A 21,774-nucleotide genomic window follows, 5' to 3' on the forward strand; every position below is an offset into this window, starting at 1 on the left:
CTGTGTAGCAGGGACAAAACTCGCTTCACCACGTCATATCATGGGGTGTAAGACCCCCATGAAGGTCCCTTCCTCAGGGGATTCGCCCCTGAGTCAGAGCATCTCGGGCAGCTTTCAGTTGAAGGCCTTTGCCTCAAGAGTTCTATCAGAGCTTCTGTGCTCTGATCTCAGGCTGCTAGCTCAGCTTGGCAGCAGCGGCGAGGGGGGCCAAAGTCATCCCCTCCGCATTCTTTCTCTGAGCTTTTCAGCTCCTTTCTGCAGTGCTGTAGCGCTCCAAGACTCCTTCAAGTAAGAGTCCATCATCCTTCTCTCTCTAGGAGGGGTCTTCAAGGAGTTTGGGGTTTGTTTTGTTCAGTTCTTAGCCCAACTTTCTCACTCTCTCTCTGTGTAGAGCCTAGTTCTCTCTCTGCTGCTGGCTCTCTCTCGGCTCTCTCAGACAACTCTGGTCTTCCTGCTCGGCTGCATGCTTGTTGCTGCTTCTCTTTTATCTTTTGGCTCTCTACCGCTTTCTCCGGCCAGTGTTGTTTTTGCTGCTGCTGCTGACGGTGGAGGAAACTTCCTTAGCTTTCTAGCTACAGGCAGTTAGTCCAACCTTACGATGTTACAAGTCCCTGTAGCCCCCCAACCGGGGCTGGAGGGGGCCAGAGCCCCCCAGGGGAGCTCCTGCCCTTTCTCCTTGTGGCTCTACAACATGGCCACCTCTTCAACAACAACTACAACTACCTTCTCTTCCAGTCTGCTTGTGATATGTTTATATTTTGCAGAAGCACTCATTGGGTAAAACCTCAAGGGTTACCACCCCTTGGGGTTTTACCATTTTATAACTTCAGGGGGAAAACTGTTTCCCCCCACCACGCTGCCTCCTCTTTTTTTAGTTGTACATCTTCTCTCCATATTCTCTTGTTTCTCTTTTCCCTTTATATTGTCTTTATTTTTTTTTCAACTTATCTTCTTTATGTTCCATTTCTTTGGGTTTACAGCCTTTCTCACATATAATATACCTTGATATACTTTCTCAGACCTAATACGCCTCGATGTACAAGATCTATACCTAACATGCCTTGATGTACTCTAACTACTTTGACAGGAAAAGCTCCATCATAAGAAGATGGGCAAGCTGAACTGTTTTGTACAGAGCTCATCATACACACATATGTATAAAACTGTTGAAAGCAGTGGAAAAATAGGGAAAAGCATATTAGTGTGTGCACATTTTATTTAATGCTAGAAGTTAAATGGCTGTAGCTTGTGTTGTCTGAAAGAAGAAGACAGGTATATGTTCTACAAAAAGGTGGAGAATGAAAGATGAATGAGAACCAGTAAGACGTGGCACACAGTGTAAAATATCAGTGTATTGAAACTGGGAAATAAAGGGGGAAAAAATGAAAATTGTTGTCCTTAAATGTAATTTAATATTTGTTATGGCATGGATGTAATTTTTTACTATGTTCTTTTTGATTCTAGTAACTCATTACATGCCAGTCACTTTATCTTGACCATATAACAGGCTGGACTCCATATTTTTCATATTTTTTTTATGTCAGCTATATCATTCAAGTTTTAAGAAATACATTTTTTAATTAATGTCTCCTTAATGGTGTTTAAATTTAGTACATAAATTAATATTATCCCAACCAGAATATTTGGTTGACACTGTCTTATCTCTTTTTTTTTTCCAGCTTATTAATTGCTTTCTATTACCCAGGTTGTAAAATCAATAAACCTGTCATTTCAAATGCTTTTGTGTTCAGTGTCCATAAAATAGCCTGCATTTGAATGCAGGACAGAAAATCCAAAAATAAATCTTAGGAAATTAATAAGAAGGAAGCAAAATTAACTGAAACGTTGACTCTCTAGCATGATGCTTCACTAGACAGTTTCAGTTTCCTGTAAATAATAGCTAGAGCTCTGCTTACACAAAATAGATATTCATATCCATGGTGCTGTTTACGTTATTCCATGTCAATGATCTGAAAATTTAAATTATTCATTTATTTTTTAAAAATTTAAATTATGTGACTGTACTTGACCTAATATTTAGCAACATCTTTCTGGAAGCGCCCATTTAATTTGTGCTCCTAGTTTGCTGTAATAGCAAAAAGAATAGCAAGTGCTGATTTCTGTATTTAAACAGGCAAATCAATCGGTGTTTTGGCTAAGTTGGCAGGTTTTATTGTTATATGAAAATGGTCATTGGCTCAGCTCCCGCTTTCTGTTACAGTTTCAGATATTTAACATTTTTGGCATTAATGTAAATAGAGCTAGGGTTTTCAAGAGGGCAGCTGCCTCTTGCAAAGCTCTGGTGCAGATTTAGGCAGAGTTTAGATTTTTCCTTTAGTTTATGCCTTTCCTTATATTTATACTCACCTTTGGAAGTACATAAGCTCCATGATAGTTAAGCTGCAGACAGCATTCTGCTTTCTTGCTTAGACATAAAAATGAACTTTTGCTATCTTGATGACAGTGTTTTGGAAGGATAGTAGGGAAGGAGGTCCTGAGTAATTCAGACTTAAAAGTTGTATCATCATATGCTGTTTTAAATTTTTATATTTGTCTCAAAATATGCATTGACATAACACAGAAAATTTGATTTGTTAATTCTTTTTAGATGGAATTGATTAAAAACATAAGCACTGCTGAGCAGCCCTATTTATTCACTAGACATGTTCATTTCCTCAACTTCTCAAGGTAAGGCATTTTTTCAGACAAAAATCTTTTTCATTGATTTCTATTATTTGTAATACATAGAACATTTTCCCTGTAACACATAAACAATACAGTGTTTGGTTTTTTTCCTTCTTTCCGGCACTGGAAGACACATTCAGAAGTTGGTTTTGTTTTGTTTTCCCTGCACTCAGTTTGCTGTAGAATAGTTATGTACAGTATGTTTGTGACAAGCCAGGATGCTAATATATGCTTTTGCCTCTGAGACAATTATAATTTACAATGTTTGCAATCAATATGCAAGAGATGGTAACTTGGGTCTTTAAACTGTGCACTTGTGTTTTAAAAGTGGCAGGACACTTTTTTTAACACTTCATCTTTGTATAGCCACATACTAATATGAGATTGAAAACTGCACTGAATTCATTCATTTTGTACCTGGAATGACTCTCCGGCAATTTTACCAATTTAATTTTGTTCTGACAAAATAGTCCCAATTTCACAGGCTATGGAAGTATTTATAAACCATGCAAACAGATTATGCTCTGTATCGTGGGAGTGCAGTTTCTTCTGGCAACTATTTAAAAGTATGCAACAAGAGTCTAGAGACATTTATAGCACGGAATGTGAAGAAAATTGAATTTGGATGAAACTTCTGAGGAATCTTTGGAAGGACTTGAATGAGTGATGCCAGTTAGCATTTAACCACAGAGGTTAAAGCTGACTGCAGGTGGTTATTGCCCAGGCTGTAAATTTAATCTGGAAATCATATTCAGGAGCCATGCCCTCTGTGCCAGCAGGTTGGATTCCTTGCACTTAAATTAAAGAAAATTCTGTAGAAGTATGAATTTACTGCAGATCTTTGCAAGAGCTTGCCTAACTTTCCAGCATTTTGTTTACGTGGTAATGAGAGTACCTGGCCTCAGGCTTCGGTAGCCAGTGTAGTAAGAAATGATAAAATTGGGAGTGGGGGGAGGAAGGTGGTTAGCTTTGTTTTCTGAGAAAATAAAATATTTTGAGCAATTGGAAATTCACTTGATATAGAACATAACTGTGGGCATGATTTTTTTACATAGAAACAAGAAGAGTTAAAACTCTGATATTATGTGTTCTCTCTTCTGATTCCATGAGAATGCAAAACTCCCCAGCCTAAAAGAACAGAGGTCAAAATATTGATGTGGTGTTTTCTGGCTGATAGCTCAAGACCTTAGACAACAACTTGCCATGAGCAGCCAGCACAGTGGGGAGCAGGACAGATGCACAGGGATGCACAGGAGACAAGGTTGGCTCCTCACTGCAGGCTTAGGGCAGCTTCAGATCCATGAAGGGCTCAAAGATCAGCTTGAAGATTGAAGAACCCTACTTTGGTGAACTCCATGCTCCTTCCCAAGGAAAGGTATGAGGCTTTCTACATGTCATTGCAGCAGAGCTGTTACTGGAATTTGTGAATTTTTGCAGGAGCAAGCAGTTCTGGGCGTTAGTCCACTTCTCTTGTTTAGCATTTTATACCTTTGAAATCAAGCTTTTCTTCAGAGAAAGGGATGAGGAACACTTTATTCTTCTTCTACCTGCATATATTGAGCTGGCAGACAGGTAGGGTTTAGAGGACATATTACTTTGCTACTCTTTTGGTAGGTCACATTTGGAATAAAAGAAGTCTCTTCCACTCATCTTGCACCTCTCTGCTTGAGTGTTCTCAAGATCTGTAGGGATTGCATTAAGCCATTTAAAGCATATCACCAAGGTACTAGAGAAGCAGAGAAATGTAATCAGAGTGATGAAAAATGAGAGTCTGCTTTGCTTTTGCTTAGAATAGAGATGTAGAATCATTTAGAATGGACAATATCTTTAAGGTGAGCAAGTCCAAGTGTTAACCCAGAACTGCCAAGTACACCACTAAACCATGTCCCTGAGTGCCACATCTACACATCTTTTAAATACCTGCAGGGATGTGGACTCAACCACTTCCCTGGGCAGCTTGTTGCAATGCCTGACAACCCTTTCCATAAAGAAATTATTCCTAATATCTAATCTAAACCTCCACTGGCCCAACTTGAAGTTGTTTCCTCTTACCTGGATACTTGTTACTTGGGAGGAAAGGCCAACCCCCACCTGGGTACAAAGTTCATTTCAGATAGTTGTAGAGAGCAATAAGGTCTTCCTTGAGCCTCCTTTTCTCCAGGTTAGGCAACTGCAGCTCCATCAGCCACTTCTCATATGACATATTCTCTAGACCCTTCACCAGCTCCATTTCCCTTCTCTGGACTCACTCTGGCACCTCAGTGTCTTTCTTGTAGGGAGAGGACCCAAAACTGAACTGAAGTGCGACCTCCCCTATGCTGAGTAGAGAGAAAGATCACTGCCCTGCTGGCCACACTATTGCTGATACAGGCCAAGATGCCATTGTCCTTCTTGGCCACCTGGGCACACTGCTGGCTTGTGTTCTGACACTGTCAATCAGCACCCCCAGGTCCTTTTAGCCCAGACAGCTTTCCAGATACTCTTCCCCCAGCCTGTAGTGGTGCCTGGGGTTGTTGTGATGCAAATGAAGGACCCGGCACTTTGCATTGTTGAACCACATACAATTGACATCAGCTCAGCAATCCAGCCTGCCTGGGTCCATCTGCAGAGCCTTCCTACTCTCCAGCAGATCAACACTCCCGCCCAACTTGGTGTCACCTGCAAATTTACTGATGGTGCATTAGATCCCTTCATCCAGATTGTTATTGAAGCTGTTAAACAGGACTGACCCCAACACTGAGCACTGGGAAACACCACCTGTGACTGGCTGCCAGCTGGATGAACTCCATCCAGCACTACTCACTCAGCCTGGACATGCAGACAGGTTTTTTACTCATGGAATGGTGCACCTGTCAAAGCCATGAGCAGCTGGTTTCTCCAGGAGAATGCGGTTGGAAGCAGTATCAAAGGCTTTACTAAGTCCAGGCAGACAATATCCACAGCCTTGCCCTCATCCACTAAGCAGGTCACCTTGCTGTAGGAGTGGGTAAGGTTGGCTTAGCAGGACATGCCTTTCATAAACTCATGCTGGCTAGGCCTGATCCTGTCGTTGTCCTGCATGTGCTGTGTGATGGCACTCAAGGTCGTCTGCTCCATAACCTTCCCTGGCTCTGACATCAGATAGGCTGACAGGCCTGTGGTTCCCTGGAATTTCCCACCACCCCTTCTTGTAGATGGGCATCACATTTGCTAACTTCCAGTCAACAGGGACCTTTCCAGTTATCCAGTACAGTTGGTAAGTGATAGAAAGTGGCTCAGTGAGAATTTCTGCCAGCTCCCTCAGTACCCTTGGGTGGATTCCATCTGACCCAATAGACTTGTGTATATCTAACTGATGTAGCTGGTCACTGACCATTTCCCCTTGGATTTGGGGGCTTCATTCTGCTCCCTGTCTTTTAGCTCAAGGGGCAGGGTACCCCAAGAACAAACTGGTCTTTTTATTAAAGACTGAACGCATTAAGTACCTCAGCCTTTTCTTCATCCTCCCTGGTGCTTCTCAGCTTCCCAAAGAGTAGTAAGAATAATAAGCTTGCTGATGGGAATAGCAGCAATGGTAAATCACTTGAATTTTCCCCCTCTGTTCACTGTACCCGCTTACAAACCTGTCAGCACTTAAAGCTCTCTGATTATTCAGAGAAGCATCACACCATTCACTTATGATTATTTCCAACTAGAAAAAAAAAAAGGTTGTATCTTCTTTCCAGAATAAATCTCTAGTGGAAGTGAGCTAAGCCTTCAGTGGTGATTTTAAGCACATGCATGTTTCTGAAGCACCATTAGTTTTGCTGAACAAAGTTCTAAAATCTTGAAAGTCTTATCCTGACCTGAAATGCTTGCCAGGGCCGTTTTCCTCTCAGTTTTGAACAGTGTTTTAAGAGTGCCTGTTGGTTGAGCTGAGTAAATGAATCCTCACTTACTCTCCTACATCTTTATCTTTTGGTTCAGTACTATCTTTTCTCAATCCAAAGTAGTGCAAAGAAGCAGACAAAAAGACAAATCTTAAAGGACACATTAAAGCAAATCTAATGTGAATTTTTACAGACATAAATCTAATTAATTTCAACTTCAAACAGAAGATAAAAAACTTTCTTGCGTTTCTTTGATGTTAGTGGATTTCTACATAGCACTTGTCACAGAAAAAGCTTTTATTCCAAGTGTTCTACAGCTTCTGTTCCAGTCTCTTCCGTGCATTTAGTGCCAGTTTTAGGAGAAAACCCAGTGCTTCTGGAGATTGGCTACTCCATCCAGTCCGTTTGAGGACTGTTTCTTTTGTGGAAGGTGATGCTGTTTATTTTTTTGTCTCTTTCTGAATTGAAGTTTATGTACTAACGTTGCTGGGGAAAACATCCAAAATGTTAACAGAAGCATATATTGAAGAATGTCTCTGAGCTGGTAAAGATTTATGTGTTGATATATTTCAGAATAACTGCAGTTTGTTCTCTGTTCTTTATTATAAATGGCACTTGTCATCTAGTTATTTAGCCTGAGAAAAAATGATCAGGAAGAAGCTTCAAGTTTGTGGAAAAGCTCCACGTGACCTCTCAGTAATCTTCTGCTGAATTAAGTTACTCTAAGAGTCATTGGGCAGAGAGTCAAGATGCTTGGTGTGTGCTCCAAGTGTCACAGGTTTCAGAGAAGTGGAAAGAACATTTGCAGGAATGCAGAGGTGGCAAGGCTGTGGTTTTGGGTCAGGATGAGTCAGGGATATGAAGAATTGTGCAACTCTCATTTTGGTCATGGGAAGGCACCATGCCTCCCTCTGACAGTGAACTTTGATCTTCCAAACATGCACTTACAGATCCCAGTTCGAGCAGAATGGGAAGCTTGGCCATTCCCTCCTGTCTCAGGGTAAGTGAACATTGCAGGGGAATGCATAAAAACCTAATGACATGCCTCTGTCTGTAACTAGTAAGTGACTTCTGCTTGCTTAAAAGCTGGCTGATCAGGTCAGGGTAAAGTCACAGGAGGGAGAAGCATTTAAAAGACCACCCAGAGAGTGAAACAGGCTTTTTCATTTTTCACTGGAGCTGTCAATTCTTTACTTTCTGCAGTAGTTATAGACCACTGGGGAATTGGTTCCTTTAAAATTTCCTGTGATGTGGTAAGGAGATACAGAGATAAAGCACAGACTCTATTTAATCTTACATTGTAATTAGCCCTTATAATTCAGTTCAGTGTATCTTAATTGTTCTAAACTGGAATGAGTTATCACCCAGCATTACTGTGTGAGGAGTCACCCTTTCTGCGCTGTTGGGCTGCTCCCTCGTCTTCCTTTTAGCTACAGTTTAATGTCCGTGGTGTTTATTTTGCATGCATGTGCATGTGCTTGAGAGGAAGGGACAGCACTTCACTTTTAGCAAAGCTTTTAAAGTAAGGAGTCATACAGCAGTTCCAGCTGTTCTGCATGTCTTTCCATCCCCCTCCCCTCCCCAGTTTCTAAATAATTTCTGAATCTGTTGGCCAGTTTCAAACCAAATTGAGAAGGCCAGTAGAAGACTCTGAGACAACCACACTGCTGTAGGTATACCTGCTGAAGGGAAAGCCATGCAAAACAGAGCTGCTGGACCTTCGGCTGAGCCACAGCCAGCAGTCACCTCCCTCTACCCTTCTTGGATGACAGCCCCAGCTCTTCTGTGTCCTTCTTGCTCAGTGTGAGAGGTGGGGGGGGACAACTTTTGGGAAGGAGGGAAAGATCTACTGGGTCCTTTGCTTGGGAAGGGACTTGCCTTTAGTCCCTGGAATCAACGTAAGAAATATTTCCAGTTTTCTGTTAATGTCTGAAGTTCTTGTTTTTTTTGAAAAAGCTTTTTTTGGTAGTCTGTATCAGCATTACTGATTAATTTTTTTATTACTTTTTTACACAGACACAATGGCCAACATTAACTAATAAAAATGAATAAATTGAGCTGTTGTAGCAGCAAACAGTGTCACATGCAGCAGTGCTGGTCAGTTTGGCCATTTTCCTTCAACTCTGACCTGAATTCTGACTTAAACGTAGCAATAAATCACATGCTATATGAAGGCACTGATGGACAAAGACAAATTCAGTCTGGATAAGCCCAAAACTAAACTTAGTTTCTGAATGTTGTTGGGGTTTTTTTGTTAGTCATTGGTTCTGTGTTTTTTTCCATGCGGAAGCAGCTCTAAAAATTTTATTTTAACACAGCACTTTGACATTACAGCATTCCTTGTTCTTGTAAAATGTGTCCATAGCTAACAAACAAAAAGGAGGTAAATTGATGAATTAACTTTGTCATGTGAATAAACTGCAAGTTTGGAAGCCCAAGCACACTCCGTGCTGGCAGCATGCTGTTTGGAAGCCTTGCATGTGAGCTTGTTAATTGTTTTTAAGGGTTGGATGATATATTTGCGGTATTTTTTTTTTGCAAATAAGTATCTTGTTTTGCCATGACTTAACCTATGTACATGTCTTTGGTCCACTGATTTGGAAATAGAAAATCTTTTCTTTTTATAGACTGACTAGAGGTCAGTAAAACCCGAGTGATTCTGTGATGGTGTTTTCATTGTCTTAAGAAAATGTCATGGGATATTTGTCAGAACACTCAGATTTTTTAATAACTTGAGGGTTTTTGTTTCTTCCTTTCTCTGGAACAAGTAATCCCACACAGCGTGTATATGTTTACAGAACATGCCTATTATGTTTGTTAACCATGCTCCACTAGCATTTGCAAATAGCGTGTTGGGCAAATGCATGGAGCTGACATAACAAGATGCTAAATGTCCATGACTCTTTGAATGCTAACTCAGGTATACTTTGTATAAAGAGCTGTGGTTCAGTCAGCTCCATTACTGATTCTATACAGCTCAGCTGTGGGAGGGGTTGGGCCCTTTGAGTGCCTCCTTGAATCAACATCTTGAAACAACGATTGCAGCCTAAGATTATCTACTGAAGTAGTTTCATGATGTGGTTTTGTTCTCCTTTAAAAAAAACCCCCATACATACATAGGGAAATGTCATTAAAAACATGGTTAACAAAAAAAATTTTTTACCCTCTGGGTAAGCTCTTAATAGTAGGCAAAAGTCAGCTAAAGTTATGTGCATGGCCTTAACACTGTGTCTTTATGTGTGTTCATTATAATCTATACTTTTTGCTAACACTTCATGAAACACTTTCTACCATCATGTGAGGTCTGCCTTGTAAAGTACACATTTAATGAATGGCCACATGGTACTATAATCCCTCCTACATCTTTTTTTTACTTTTTTATACTACATTTTTTTAATGATGTGAGTGTGTAATGATGCTTTTCAACTGTGATTTGATGGAAAGCTAAGCACAAATCTAATGTGCAGTTTGACCTTTGTATAGTCTAAGCAGGTTTTTTGGGGGGTTATTTTTTTAAAAAGCATTGCTTTATGGTGAGTTTTTCCACAGATTTTAAGATTATTTGATTTAAAATTTGTTTCCCTAGATTTCCTGTGTTCTTTGCATAATGGACTTTTTATCTTTCATTCAGCTGGTAATATGATATTCTCAGAATGGAGGTGATTGCTTGAAATGTAGTTACTGAAGGTGGGATCAGGCATAACACCTCAATTATCCTTTTTTTTTACTGTTGTTTGGCTTCCATGCTCATGTTCACACTGTAGATTACCAGTCTGGGAGTAACTTAATTTAAGAAAGTAATTTAAGAAGTAATAATGATTACTCTAGAGGGGTGCAAAAGAGAATAAAGCAAATGATCAGAGATACAAAAAATTTACCTAAAAGGGCGGGAAAAGAAAAACAAATAGAAAAGACTGGGAAACAGGGGACTGTGATAAGACTTCTGACTTTTTATTAAAGAGGTTCTGCAGAGTTAAAGGGTTCTTCATCAGTAGCAGTAACAAAACGGTGTCTTGAATTGCATCACAGAGTTCTAGATCAGACATTAGGAAAAGGTTTGAACAACTAGGACAGCAAAGCAACAGAATAGATTGTACTTGAGGATTTCACAGCTGCTAGTGGCAATTACATAGCTTTAGGCAAAAAGATGGACTGTGACAGTCCCAAGTCAGTTTGAGTCTTTCTTATCCTTGTGTAATGCATGATACAGACTCATTAGGTTTGAACCTAAAACATTCATCTTTCAGATAGAAAATATAAGTCTTGATTAAAAATCACCAGTAATGGAGAATCTGCTGCTCTTGGTAAATTCTTCCAATACGGAATTTTTCTATTGGATTGCAAATTGTGAGTAATTCTTCCTCTTAAATTTTCTGAGAAGTCCAATTGACTCCTTTTCCTTGGATCTCAGAGTACATTTGTCCACTATATATAAAGACTCAGCAAATTTTTCCCATGTAAGCTTTGATGTGTAATTTCTTACACATTGTCGTGCAGTCAAGTCTCAGCCTTCTCTATATTTTTTTCCTTCTAATTCTTTTTTTTTTTCATCATTTTGTATTGAACTTTGTTAATGCTTTGCTGAAAATGGACTCTGTGCATGGTCACATCAGTGCTGTACCAGGTCTTTGCTCCTTTCTGCTCCTGCTTCTCAGAGAAAGGGAAACTAGGATTATTCTGGCCTGTAAGGTCTCACACAATGCTGATAATGTGTGAAAGCAAGCCTGTCCTTGCCAGAATTGCTCCTTCCCTGTGAGTATCCTCTGCTTCTGGTTCTATATGCCTTGGGTTTCATTTGCCATACTACAGTGCAAAATGTTTGCTTATGTCTTTCTAGCCTGTGGCTCAAGTGGCTCTTTACCAGTAAATCACTCCCTTCTTTATTCTCTCATTTTGCAGCTTTGTTTTCTGAAAATAGTACCTGTTTGCACTTATCTTCTGAATCACAGATTATCAAGTTAAACTGTGTAGATTCAAAGCCTCAAACATGATGATATCCACAGCTCCCTCTTTGATGGTGATTATGTAGAATTTCACATCTGGAACAGGGCAGCCATGTTTTAAGTTTCAGTTACATTGATTTTTATGTTCTGTAGATTGTATACACGATATATACTGCCAAGGATTTTATTTTTTTTATACCTAATGTATTTCAGTTTCTCTATGGACATTCCTAACATTATGCAGAGTTACTCTCTGCAAGAGCCATTTCCTCAGGACAGCTGGAATCACCCATAATTCTCTTGATAAGTGTATTCATACAAGAAGCTGAATATGCAGTGCTGAATGCATTGCAACATCTTTTGCATAATAACCTTCCTAAGAAGTCGAGACCCAGGATTTCATGTGAGCTTAACTATCTTAGCCAAATCTGTGATCTCATCCAATTTTGAGGATGTATCTTTTCTACACATCATGTCTGTTGATTTAATACTTTCCAAAGAGCCATATCAGCTGTTCTACTATTTGTGGAAAATTTATTGTAATACTTTGTAATTAGCTTTTCTATTACTCTATATAATGTGCATCATTTACATCTCTGAATTATATTGAAATATTAATCAGAGGTTCAGAGAGATCCTGAGCCAAACCTTTGAACAAAGTCTTAAATACAGGGTGTCTGGAATCAGGTGATTTTAATTAATGCAGAGTTTAGCTGCTGTTAGTGTTTTCTGTCTTACTTGTTTCCAGCTGTAGTTTTGCATTACATAGATGAAAACATAGTTAGTATTTCCTTTACTTTATTTGGGGATACTATACAGACCCAGGCACAATTTGTATCCATGTTAGTGCTATTCATTGTGAATTCATATATCAAACTACTTTGATATCCTCAGGAGAATGAAAAGCATGGGAAAAAAAAAACGCTCATTGTTTAGCATGCATGAATGACTGACAGAAATACAACCTAAAATATTCTGGGAGATTTACAGGAGAGTGAAATACAGAAATACAAGGGTTTATAGTGTTATCTTTTAGCCATTTGCTGGTCTGCAACAGCTTACTAAACAATTCCCAGAGGACTCAGTTGTAATTTTACAATGACATGACCTAGATACATCACTTCAGAAGCTGAAATTTCTACTGTTGAAATCACAGCTCCAGAAAGGGTAATTAATGAGGAGTGGTGCCAATGTGCATTATTTTACTGTTAACCTTGAACCACTGGGCATCTTGTACCTCTGCACACATGTCCCGTTGAAGGCCAGGCCAGCCAAAGGTGCAGTTTTGAAATGAAGATATTTATCTCATAGAATCATAGATTTATTAAGATTGAAAAAGACCTAAGATCATCAAGTTTAACTGTTAACGTAGACTGCGCTAAACCATGGCCCCGAGTGCTGCATCCACAAGTTTTTTCAACACTTCCAGGGAAGCTGATTACATCACTTCTCTGTATTGTTTGTTTTGTGTCTAAGATAAACCAGAGAGCAGTAATAAAAGAGGAAACTGGCATAAATTTTAGTTCAGCTTGTTGGGGAGAGGCAGCTTAGTTAGTAGTCTGTGAGAAAGGGAAAAGGCTTCGTGAAGCCAAAGTTTCTAACTGAAGTCTGCTCTACCTTGTACCAGTTCAGCTATGCCAGCACTATTGTGACTGAAATAACTGTATGGGTGACATAGGTGCATCAGTATAGAAATGCCCTGTGTCAACTCACTTTCCGTTTTTCTCTCCTAATTCTAAAGGAAAGGTTGAAAACGTGACCAAAACATAGGGTGAAGGCTAGGAGAGAGGCACTACAGACAAAAGTAGGAAGATAAACTCCTTGATTATGGAGAATGGCAATACCATGTAGCCCCAAGCAGGCAGTACCTCAGCTCACTCCTCTTTGCAGCCCATCCTTGAGGAAGGTAATTGGAACATCCCAGAGTTGCCTGGTGCCTTCTGTGCAGAGAAGGATTGCTTTGACACAAGTTCATGCTAGTGCAAGACATTATGGAAACTGTTCATTTCAAGATACCTTTTCCAGAAGATAAATTTTGAAATAACTGCATTTTATTTAAGCCCTAACAAGGTGGAAGTTGTATGTTGGTGTTTTTACATGACTTCTCCATGAAGCTGTGCTGCAGAGCAGGTAATTGAGCTGTAACATAATTGATGGGCAATTGTGCTCTTGGCATGTGATTCTCAGTTGTACGACACTAAAAGGAAATTGTGCCTCCTTTATAAGAAGGACACAATATACCTGTCCCTATTAATATTAGGTAGCTGTCAGTTCTGGTTTGCTTCTGTTGTATTGAATTTCTAGCAACCAATCTGTTTGTTTAAGGGGAGACATACATTAAGAGAGTAAGAGGAAGACAACGTTTTTATAGAGAATAGATTAAGAGTCATCTTTTCCTTGAGGAGTTGTACTTTGCCTGCAGGGGTGAAGAAACTTGCTTCTGCTTGTGCATAGAGTTTTGTGCTAAATGGAAGGGCAGCAGCCTGCTGAAGTGAAATGAAAAATAATAGAAGCTAAGAAATCCTCCATTTTAAAGCCAAGCAAATCACTTTGGTTGATTTTTTTTTTTTTCCTAACTCATAAGAGGTTTGTGAATGGTTTTGACATGTAATAAAATTGGAATTTATCTGAGATGTTTTTCTAAGGGGCAAGCTTGTAACATCTGGCATACTTCTTAAGCTTTTTTTGTTTAATTTGCTTTTATTAAAAAAGACATAGGGGAATGTATTATTAATGAACCTAACCATCATTGATTGAAGCCTGAAAATATTCCAGGTTAGTTGATGAGGACTCCAAAAATATACCTTTCACAACAGAGCAGTTAAAACTAATGGAATTTAATAGTATTTATGAAATAAATCAGGAGAAGAAGTTAAATACAGGAAGAGCACTGCAGAGGATTTGGTGTGTACATTTGCAGTGCTCTGCTGGAGTGGGGCTGTCTTGGCCCACTCTCCCAGTTGCAGCAGTGTGCTGCTGGACTTGAGAAGGATCGGGTAACTTCATCAGGCAGGATCCAATCACGATCCCACCCAGATAAGGTAAGTCTTCTGCTCAAGCCTAGAAAATATGATTCTGATCCATTTTAAATCATTCACAGTAGGTGTTTGAGTATAAATAAGGTGACATGATGTAGAATTAGAGCTCAAATGTATTTTTTCGTAAGAACACTTTCAGGTGGGTGTTGTTAATTTGAAAAGTTTCACTCTGGAGAGCTAAGTAATGTTTAATATGTTGTGATTGATAAGTATCTAAAAATATGCAGAACATACTTGAACAAATGGAGCATTGATTTGCCCTTTTCTCTAAATAGCTTAAGGTAATTGATTTTTTTAACGGGTAGGATTTTTTATGCTATGTGACTGCTGTTTAGCTTCCATAAAAGACTCTCAGTACAGTCCATAGAAACAAATGGTTAGAATCTGAAGTTTTATAAACTATGTTTTAAAAAAATGCACATTTGAATAAGAGCCAGAACAGACTTAATTTTCCTAAAAATTCCTTGCTTGTTGCCTGGTGGAGCAACTGCAGCTGGGTGTACAGCAGGCTGGTTACATTGTGCAGAAAATCAGAAATTCAAGCTGTCTCATGTTTGGGGGGTGGGAGACACACACGGTCTCCATTTCAGAAATGGGAGTGCCTTTGTAGCATTTGTGAAAGGGTGACTTCCCATCTCAGCTGTCTTCTTGGAACAGATGAGCTTGTATGAGCCTCTTTTCTCAGAGCTGTTGGTACTGAATTTACAGTCCTTGTCTTCGGAGACGTGACCTTACCAGCAAAAGGATGGGCTCTGGGACTTTGGTGGATTGGTTATGCAACCTCACCCCTCCTTTTACTTCAGAAAAGACAATATGTGTTGAAAATTTCTATCTAGACAACTAATAGCTGTCTGGTTTTGATTTTTCACTCTTCTGATGAACACTTAGGCTTAACATCCTCCACAAAACCCAGGGTACGACATCTCTGCTCTCTTGCTTCTCTGAATCTTATAATCTTTTTGTCTCTGTCTTTAGACAACTTGCTGCTGTCATCCCTTCTTACTGTCTCCATTGCTTCCCCTTTTTTTTGCTCTTCTCCACTCCCTCTGTCTTTAGATTATTGCTGATCTGCATCAAACAGCAGGAAGATAATGTGTTCAGTAATTTAGATGCAATCTATTCTTGCCAGAAATTTCACTTGAAAAGTTTAGCTTTCAAAGCTACCAGTCATGACATTCACCAAAAACTTTCTATTTGAATAAATTTTGTCAAAGCTTTATGCCCTCATTATCCTGTGGTATTTGCAGGAATGCCTTTTTTTTTTAATGTAGGTCTTATTTCTGTATAAAAACAAAAAGCAGCAAAGATAAACTTAGAGAAGAATTCAGGATACTAAATTCATGAAACTTTAGTTGCACACCCGTGTCCAAACTGGGCTATGCACTAATTAGGAAGCAAGGAGCATCTGCCTTTCTAATTGGATTGTTTCAGAGTTTTATGCTGTCTGTGCAATTTCAAATTATGGCAGTGATCCTGCAACATTGAGGTCAATGAAATACTGATACGCATAGTTATTCATGAGACAAGCCTTTGCAGACTGTATTTAGAGGCCTGGGGAATCATGGAGATTCAAAATCAAGTTGAAACTCTATGAGATTTTTCTATTGTCTTTTACTAGAATTTTTAATTTTAAACAATTTGGCTTCCTCTTTAATATTTATGAGAAGCCCTGATCTTTTATTGTATGAATTCAATTATTCATCGACTCAAAAAATGAGGAGAGGCTGAGAGGTTTTTTTAATCTAAAGAGTGTCTCCAGTTTTCTCTCTTCTAATCTAATATTTTACATTTTAGAAGAAAATATTTAAATTGTGACTCAGAAAATCATCAGAATAGCATTTAAATACTTCAGTGTGGCTATGTCCTCTAGCTCCTAAAAATAAAGCATATGCTAGTGCTTCAGTGAGAATTGTTCACTTAACTGGGGAATCAGGAGGGAGAATCATAGTCCATGTTGTTAGATCAGGCAAATTCCAAGCTGAATTTATCATATGAACTTCTCAATTCAGGAAGGTTTTGTTTTATTTTATTCTTTAACTCACAGCGTTTGTTGTCCATGAGACTTTTCCATGAATGTCCATTTTTCAATTTTGATCACAGAACAGTTCATGAAGTGCAGTACAGGGATAAGGTTTTGTGTAACCATGAAATAACCTCAAATACAGCTGGTGGTGCAGGCTGGGGGTGAGGGGATGAAGGTCTGCACAAGTTCCAGCAATATAAAGGTGGAAATACCATGCATATCTGTCAGTTCATCCAGAGGAAGCCTTTGGAATAAAGGCGTGTTGCAAAATCCTTTACACGTTACGATATTTACTGTACAGGTGAAGGTGATCCAAGTCTGCCTTATGGCAGTTAGTGTTTGGTGGTGCCTGCTCTGACATGACTTCCCAGATGGCAAATGTGTTGAGATGAAGAAATGCTCATTCTCTGATTCATCTGCAGAATGTTTTCTTCATCTGAAAACAGCAAGGAGAGAACTCAAGAAGCAAAACTGTTGATACGGTAGAAAAAATGGTCTTAAACCAAAAAGTCTGTAGTACACATAGAGCTTAATGTGATATCATATTTACTGTTTGTCCTAAAGAGATCTTACATGCATTTACAAAGTTTTGATAACTAGTTGTAAGAGTCTCAGTTTCACTCCTAACCTTGTAAAATCTGTCAGTTTCTGTAGGAAATAATTTGGAAGGATTCAGGTGAGAGATAATAGATACGTGCCTGTCTGGAACTTTCTGATGAGATTTACCCATTTTTCTTTTCACCAGGTTTGGAGGAGACCAGCCAGTGTACATCAATATTATTAGAGATCCTGTCAATCGATTCCTATCCAATTATTTTTTTCGACGATTCGGAGACTGGAGAGGAGAACAGAATCACATGATCCGTACCCCCAGCATGAGGCAGGAGGAAAGATATCTGGTATGTTTAAATAAAAGGCTTCAATTACCAATTTCCCCGCATCATTATATGATGCTGATGTTCAAACTGGATGCTTGAAAAGTGGGAAACTGAGGCATCTTCTGTCTTCCATTTTTTCCTCTGTCTTTGTCTTGCCTGGTCCTTAGTTTGCTCAGCTTTACTGTGTAGAGTGTTGCTGATGAATTGTTTGATATTGTTTGAATCTTGTATAAACTGACAGCAAGTCCCAGATGGCCACTGTTGAATTACAATCCTTTCACAGAGTTGGATTTGCAGTGTAACATAATATAATAATTCTGCCTATATTTGTCACTGAGAATATTCAGATAGACTTCTAGGATGAAACTATGTCTATAAGTGTGCAGCCTCAGAGGAAAATTGTGAAACAGAGCAGTTCAGTGCACCCAAGCCTCTAATATTCTTGCTGCTAAAACATTTGTACTATTCTTTATACTAGGGCTCTAATCTCAGTTCTCGGTTTGGTTTTGTTGCCTTTTTTTTATTAAGGTGATGGCGATAATGTCAGATAAGGTATTTATAATAAGTTTTAATTTTTTGCAACTGCTGAATTGTTGTAACACCTGTCAGCCTTTGTTGTAGAGCAAGGTCCCATGGCAGTAGGTGTTCAATTAATGCTCAATAAGAAACACGGGGGCAAGGGGGGTGGTTGGTTTGTTTGATATTGATCTCTTTGCATGCACACAGATACCTCCCTAAAAAGGCAAAATGGTGGAATTAGTTCTTACTCTCTCTATAATGGAGATCTAGTTTGATTGGACTCAGCCTTCAGCCACACTTGAACCTGAAGAGGGTTCAGTAACACAGAGGTGACAGGACAGCTTGATGGTCTGCTGTGAGATGTTGCAGGCCAGACATAACATCAAAACAAGAGAGGTCTGCAGCTTTTGGAGAACAAAGAGAGGATGTTTTGATGATGTTTTGGAGGGGCAGTAGAGTACAATATACATGGATGAGCCATAGAGAACAAAGCTCTGGAGTTACCACACAACATGTTTCAATCCTAGCTGAGGTCAGATGGATCCAAGGAGGGCTGAGTTTTTTTCTATGTTATGGGGCTGTGTTGTTTGGGGTTTTTTTGTACTTTATTACTGTTGTCTGCTGTTGTAGACAAACCTATAAATTATGAATAATTGAAGGGGGAGGTATCAGTGTAACTGTGCATAGCCTTAAATTTAATGACATCTGCTATACGTTAATCATTTCAGTAATGTTGAAAAGGGTTTCTTATTTGCTATGTGCCTAGAGATCCCAAAGAGGTCCCTGTGTCAACTGAGCAGGTCTTGACCTCCTGGTGTGCAGAGTTGGAAATCTTTGCATGCTGTGTGTGCTTGGAGTTCTGCTTCCTCACCTGTGAATGGGAGAACGGGGCTGCAGAAATTAATGTGGGGTAGGGTATATAGTATAACATTTACCTTTTTAGCACTGACATGTTTTCTCTTTTGAAAATGTTAAAAGTGAGTGGTACAGTCTGTACTTAACTCTGAGTGCCTTTACTTCTCATTTGAAGTGCAGTGATTGGCACCTCTTATGACTGACTCTTTAAAAGTTGGTGTTAATTCAATACTGCCTGTGCAGTTTAAGATGTGATATGTACAGCCAGTGAAATTTTGCTTCAAGCAGAACTTATATGAATAGATGTAATTCCTGTTTGTTGGTTTAAAATCTAATAAAAATCACCTTGCATTTTCATTTGCATTGGTATGTTCTTTAAGAAATAAATTATTTATATACACATGCACATATGTACGCACATACAGATCAGTATAAAAACTATAATGAAAAAGAAATAAAAAGTGGCTGTCTGATGTCAGTAGTCAATATGTTCAAAAGACGGTTTGTTGGTCTGAGGCACCATCAGCATCCTTAATAAAACCTATTTTTGCATTTTCTTTTTGATCTTCTCTGCTGGTAATTCAGTGTTAGAATCCTGGAAAGGTTTTTGGAGTCTGTCCTCCATCCCCTTCTTGGCAGACTTTGGCGCTCACTTGCACTGCTCAAAGAGAGCAGTTGCTCCTGTCACAGTAACATATAGTGCACTTGCCAGTGAAATTCATTTTAAGGGAAGCCACTCATTCTGAATGTTCAGCATTTTTAAGACTTGCACTATCCAACCACGTCATATATTGCATGACTGCATTTTAATCTTTTCCTCAGTGGTGTGAGGAAATCTATTGGAATATATTTTAAAATTCAGGTATTGGATTTTTTTGAATCATAGCTTCAGAAATCTGCAAAATCAAGTGCCTGATCTTGCTGTGAAGAAAGTAAGCAGCTGGTTTTACCTCTGAGCATGAGCCCATAGAACATTTTAGCACAGGACTGGTCTAATCACAGTTCTTCCCTAATTTTTTTTTAAATTCAAAACTCACCAAAAAGCATTACTTTCTTACAGGGGACTATTTGAAGTATAAGCTTAGATTTAGCATAGTAAGTAGTTTCAGTATTGATCACAACATTAAACCCAAGCTTTTTGGGATGAGGTGTGCCTGACCATGAGCAGATACGTGAAAGCAGGGGGAGGATAAGAGCTTTTTACTTTTCTTCTTCCCTCATGCCTCAGATCAGCAGCTAGGACAGTACAAAACTGCTGATTACTCCACAACATTGAGTTCATTGCTGGAGAACCCGAGAAGCTGTGTGTTGACAGTAGTTATAGACTTACAAAATGGATTGAAGGAGCTGTAAATGTAACTTTTCTGTTTTACCAGGAGAGACAGGTTTGCCTGCAAAAGGTATACATCTTTTGAAAACAGTTGTGCTAGTTGTGCTTTTATTGACCACAATGTTCTTGGCTTCCTATCTCTTAGAAGGTGGTGTGGGCGTCTGGAAACCTTTCCAAGCCATCCTGGCATCTTCATCGGTAGCTGCCAACACTGGCCTTCTCCCATGAAAAGCTGAGAGCGGCATGCATGTTCTCTCAGAGACTGCAGTGTGAAGTTATGGGAGCTCAGCACATCTATAAAACAGGCTCTTAAGGGAGGAAAAGCATTTTAAGACCAGGTTTTGTGTCTGAACTCCTGATTAGCCTCTAAGTTGTGATATCCCTAATGGAAGTATTCCCTCCCCTCGATTCTGATCCTTAAGACAAAAAAAGGGAATTGAAAAAAAAAAAACCACCTTGAAGTCTTGTAGTACCTTGCATTCTGTTTTTTTAACTTTGAAAATCTGAACTGCCGACATTGCGAAGATCAGAAACAGAGACAGAAATTTCCACCGTTCACTGATCATTTGAAATTTTCTCTGAATAGGGCTTCAGGCTTTGACTCTGGTCCAGGGAAAACAACCATTCATTCAGGAGTCAGATAAATTGTTTTAAATGTTTTGGTAAATGTCTGTGTTTACCAAAATTTAATTGAAAGTCGGGATAGAAAACAAGCCCTTTATTCATGAGTCAGATACGGCAGAGGCAGCTGCTGCAATGTGAGACTCTCTACCCAGATCAGCCAGCCACTTGTCCTGACCCAGCACTTTCTCTGCTGGAGTGAGTTACTGTCAGTCACCTGAAGAGATCACTTCCAATCTTCCCCAAAATAAATAGTGGCAGCGCGTTAGTGTGGAGTATGGCAGAGAGGTAATTACTGGTCTGAAATGGTGGTGAGCACCTCAGGTCAAGTCTCAAGCGCACTCAGGAGAGATTCACCCTACATTATGGTCCTGTAAGATGAAATAAACTCATGAAAGTTAATTTAAATCCATTGTAATGAATGCGTTACAGGTTGAACTAGAGTTCTTATAGTAAATATGCTTCAATAAAGCAAGTAAGTCACAGCACAGCTGTGACTGCTGCTGGTACCAAGCAAAAGAAAAATATGCGCCAGATGATTTAGTTTAAGGCTTGGAAGTGCAGAAGGTCGGAAGTACCTCTGATGAGGAGAGGGACTACTATAAATATTTGAAAGCTTTGTATTAAAATTGTCCTTTCGAGAAGGATTGTTAGTAAATATGTAGTATTTATTACACACAACTTCAATGTGAGACATCAAATATGAAAGGTTTTCATCTTTCCTTAACATTTGATGAAACTTTGATCTAAGATAGCTGAGGCTGAATGAGTGTGTGAAGCAGCATGGTCTGTGCATTGTTGCCTGAATTGCAGGAAATCTGGTTACATGGGATTCTGATCTTTGTTAGGTTCTGAATAGCATGGCTCCTAACTGACTCAAGTAAAAGGTCTCTGAGCTAATTTGTCAGAAGTGAGGAAGTTTGTATTTAAAAAATCATTCAGTAAAATAAGAACTTGTCATCTTTCTATGGAATCTTTCAGCTTTTCGTTATATATAATTACCAGTTCAGTTTACACCACATCTCTGTGTGGCT

The 21,774-nt window shown here is 39.2% G+C and overlaps 1 protein-coding gene across 5 annotated transcripts in view; it reads left to right on the forward strand.

The window, feature by feature from the left end:
• UST (uronyl 2-sulfotransferase) overlaps positions 1-21,774 on the forward strand; it is a 219,137-nt gene that overhangs the window by 84,231 nt on the left and 113,132 nt on the right. For all 5 annotated transcript variants that reach the window (XM_051811233.1, XM_051811234.1, XM_051811231.1 and 2 more), the window contains exons 4-5: positions 2,609-2,688; positions 17,283-17,436. In XM_051811233.1, coding sequence (XP_051667193.1) covers positions 2,609-2,688; positions 17,283-17,436 — 234 coding nt within the window. The remainder of the gene's footprint in view (positions 1-2,608; positions 2,689-17,282; positions 17,437-21,774) is intronic.

The sequence above is a fragment of the Manacus candei genome, unplaced genomic scaffold, assembly GCF_025592945.1.
Source record: "Manacus candei isolate 608988 ecotype Guabito, Panama unplaced genomic scaffold, ASM2559294v1 h1tg000081l, whole genome shotgun sequence".
Classification (NCBI taxonomy): domain Eukaryota; kingdom Metazoa; phylum Chordata; class Aves; order Passeriformes; family Pipridae; genus Manacus; species Manacus candei.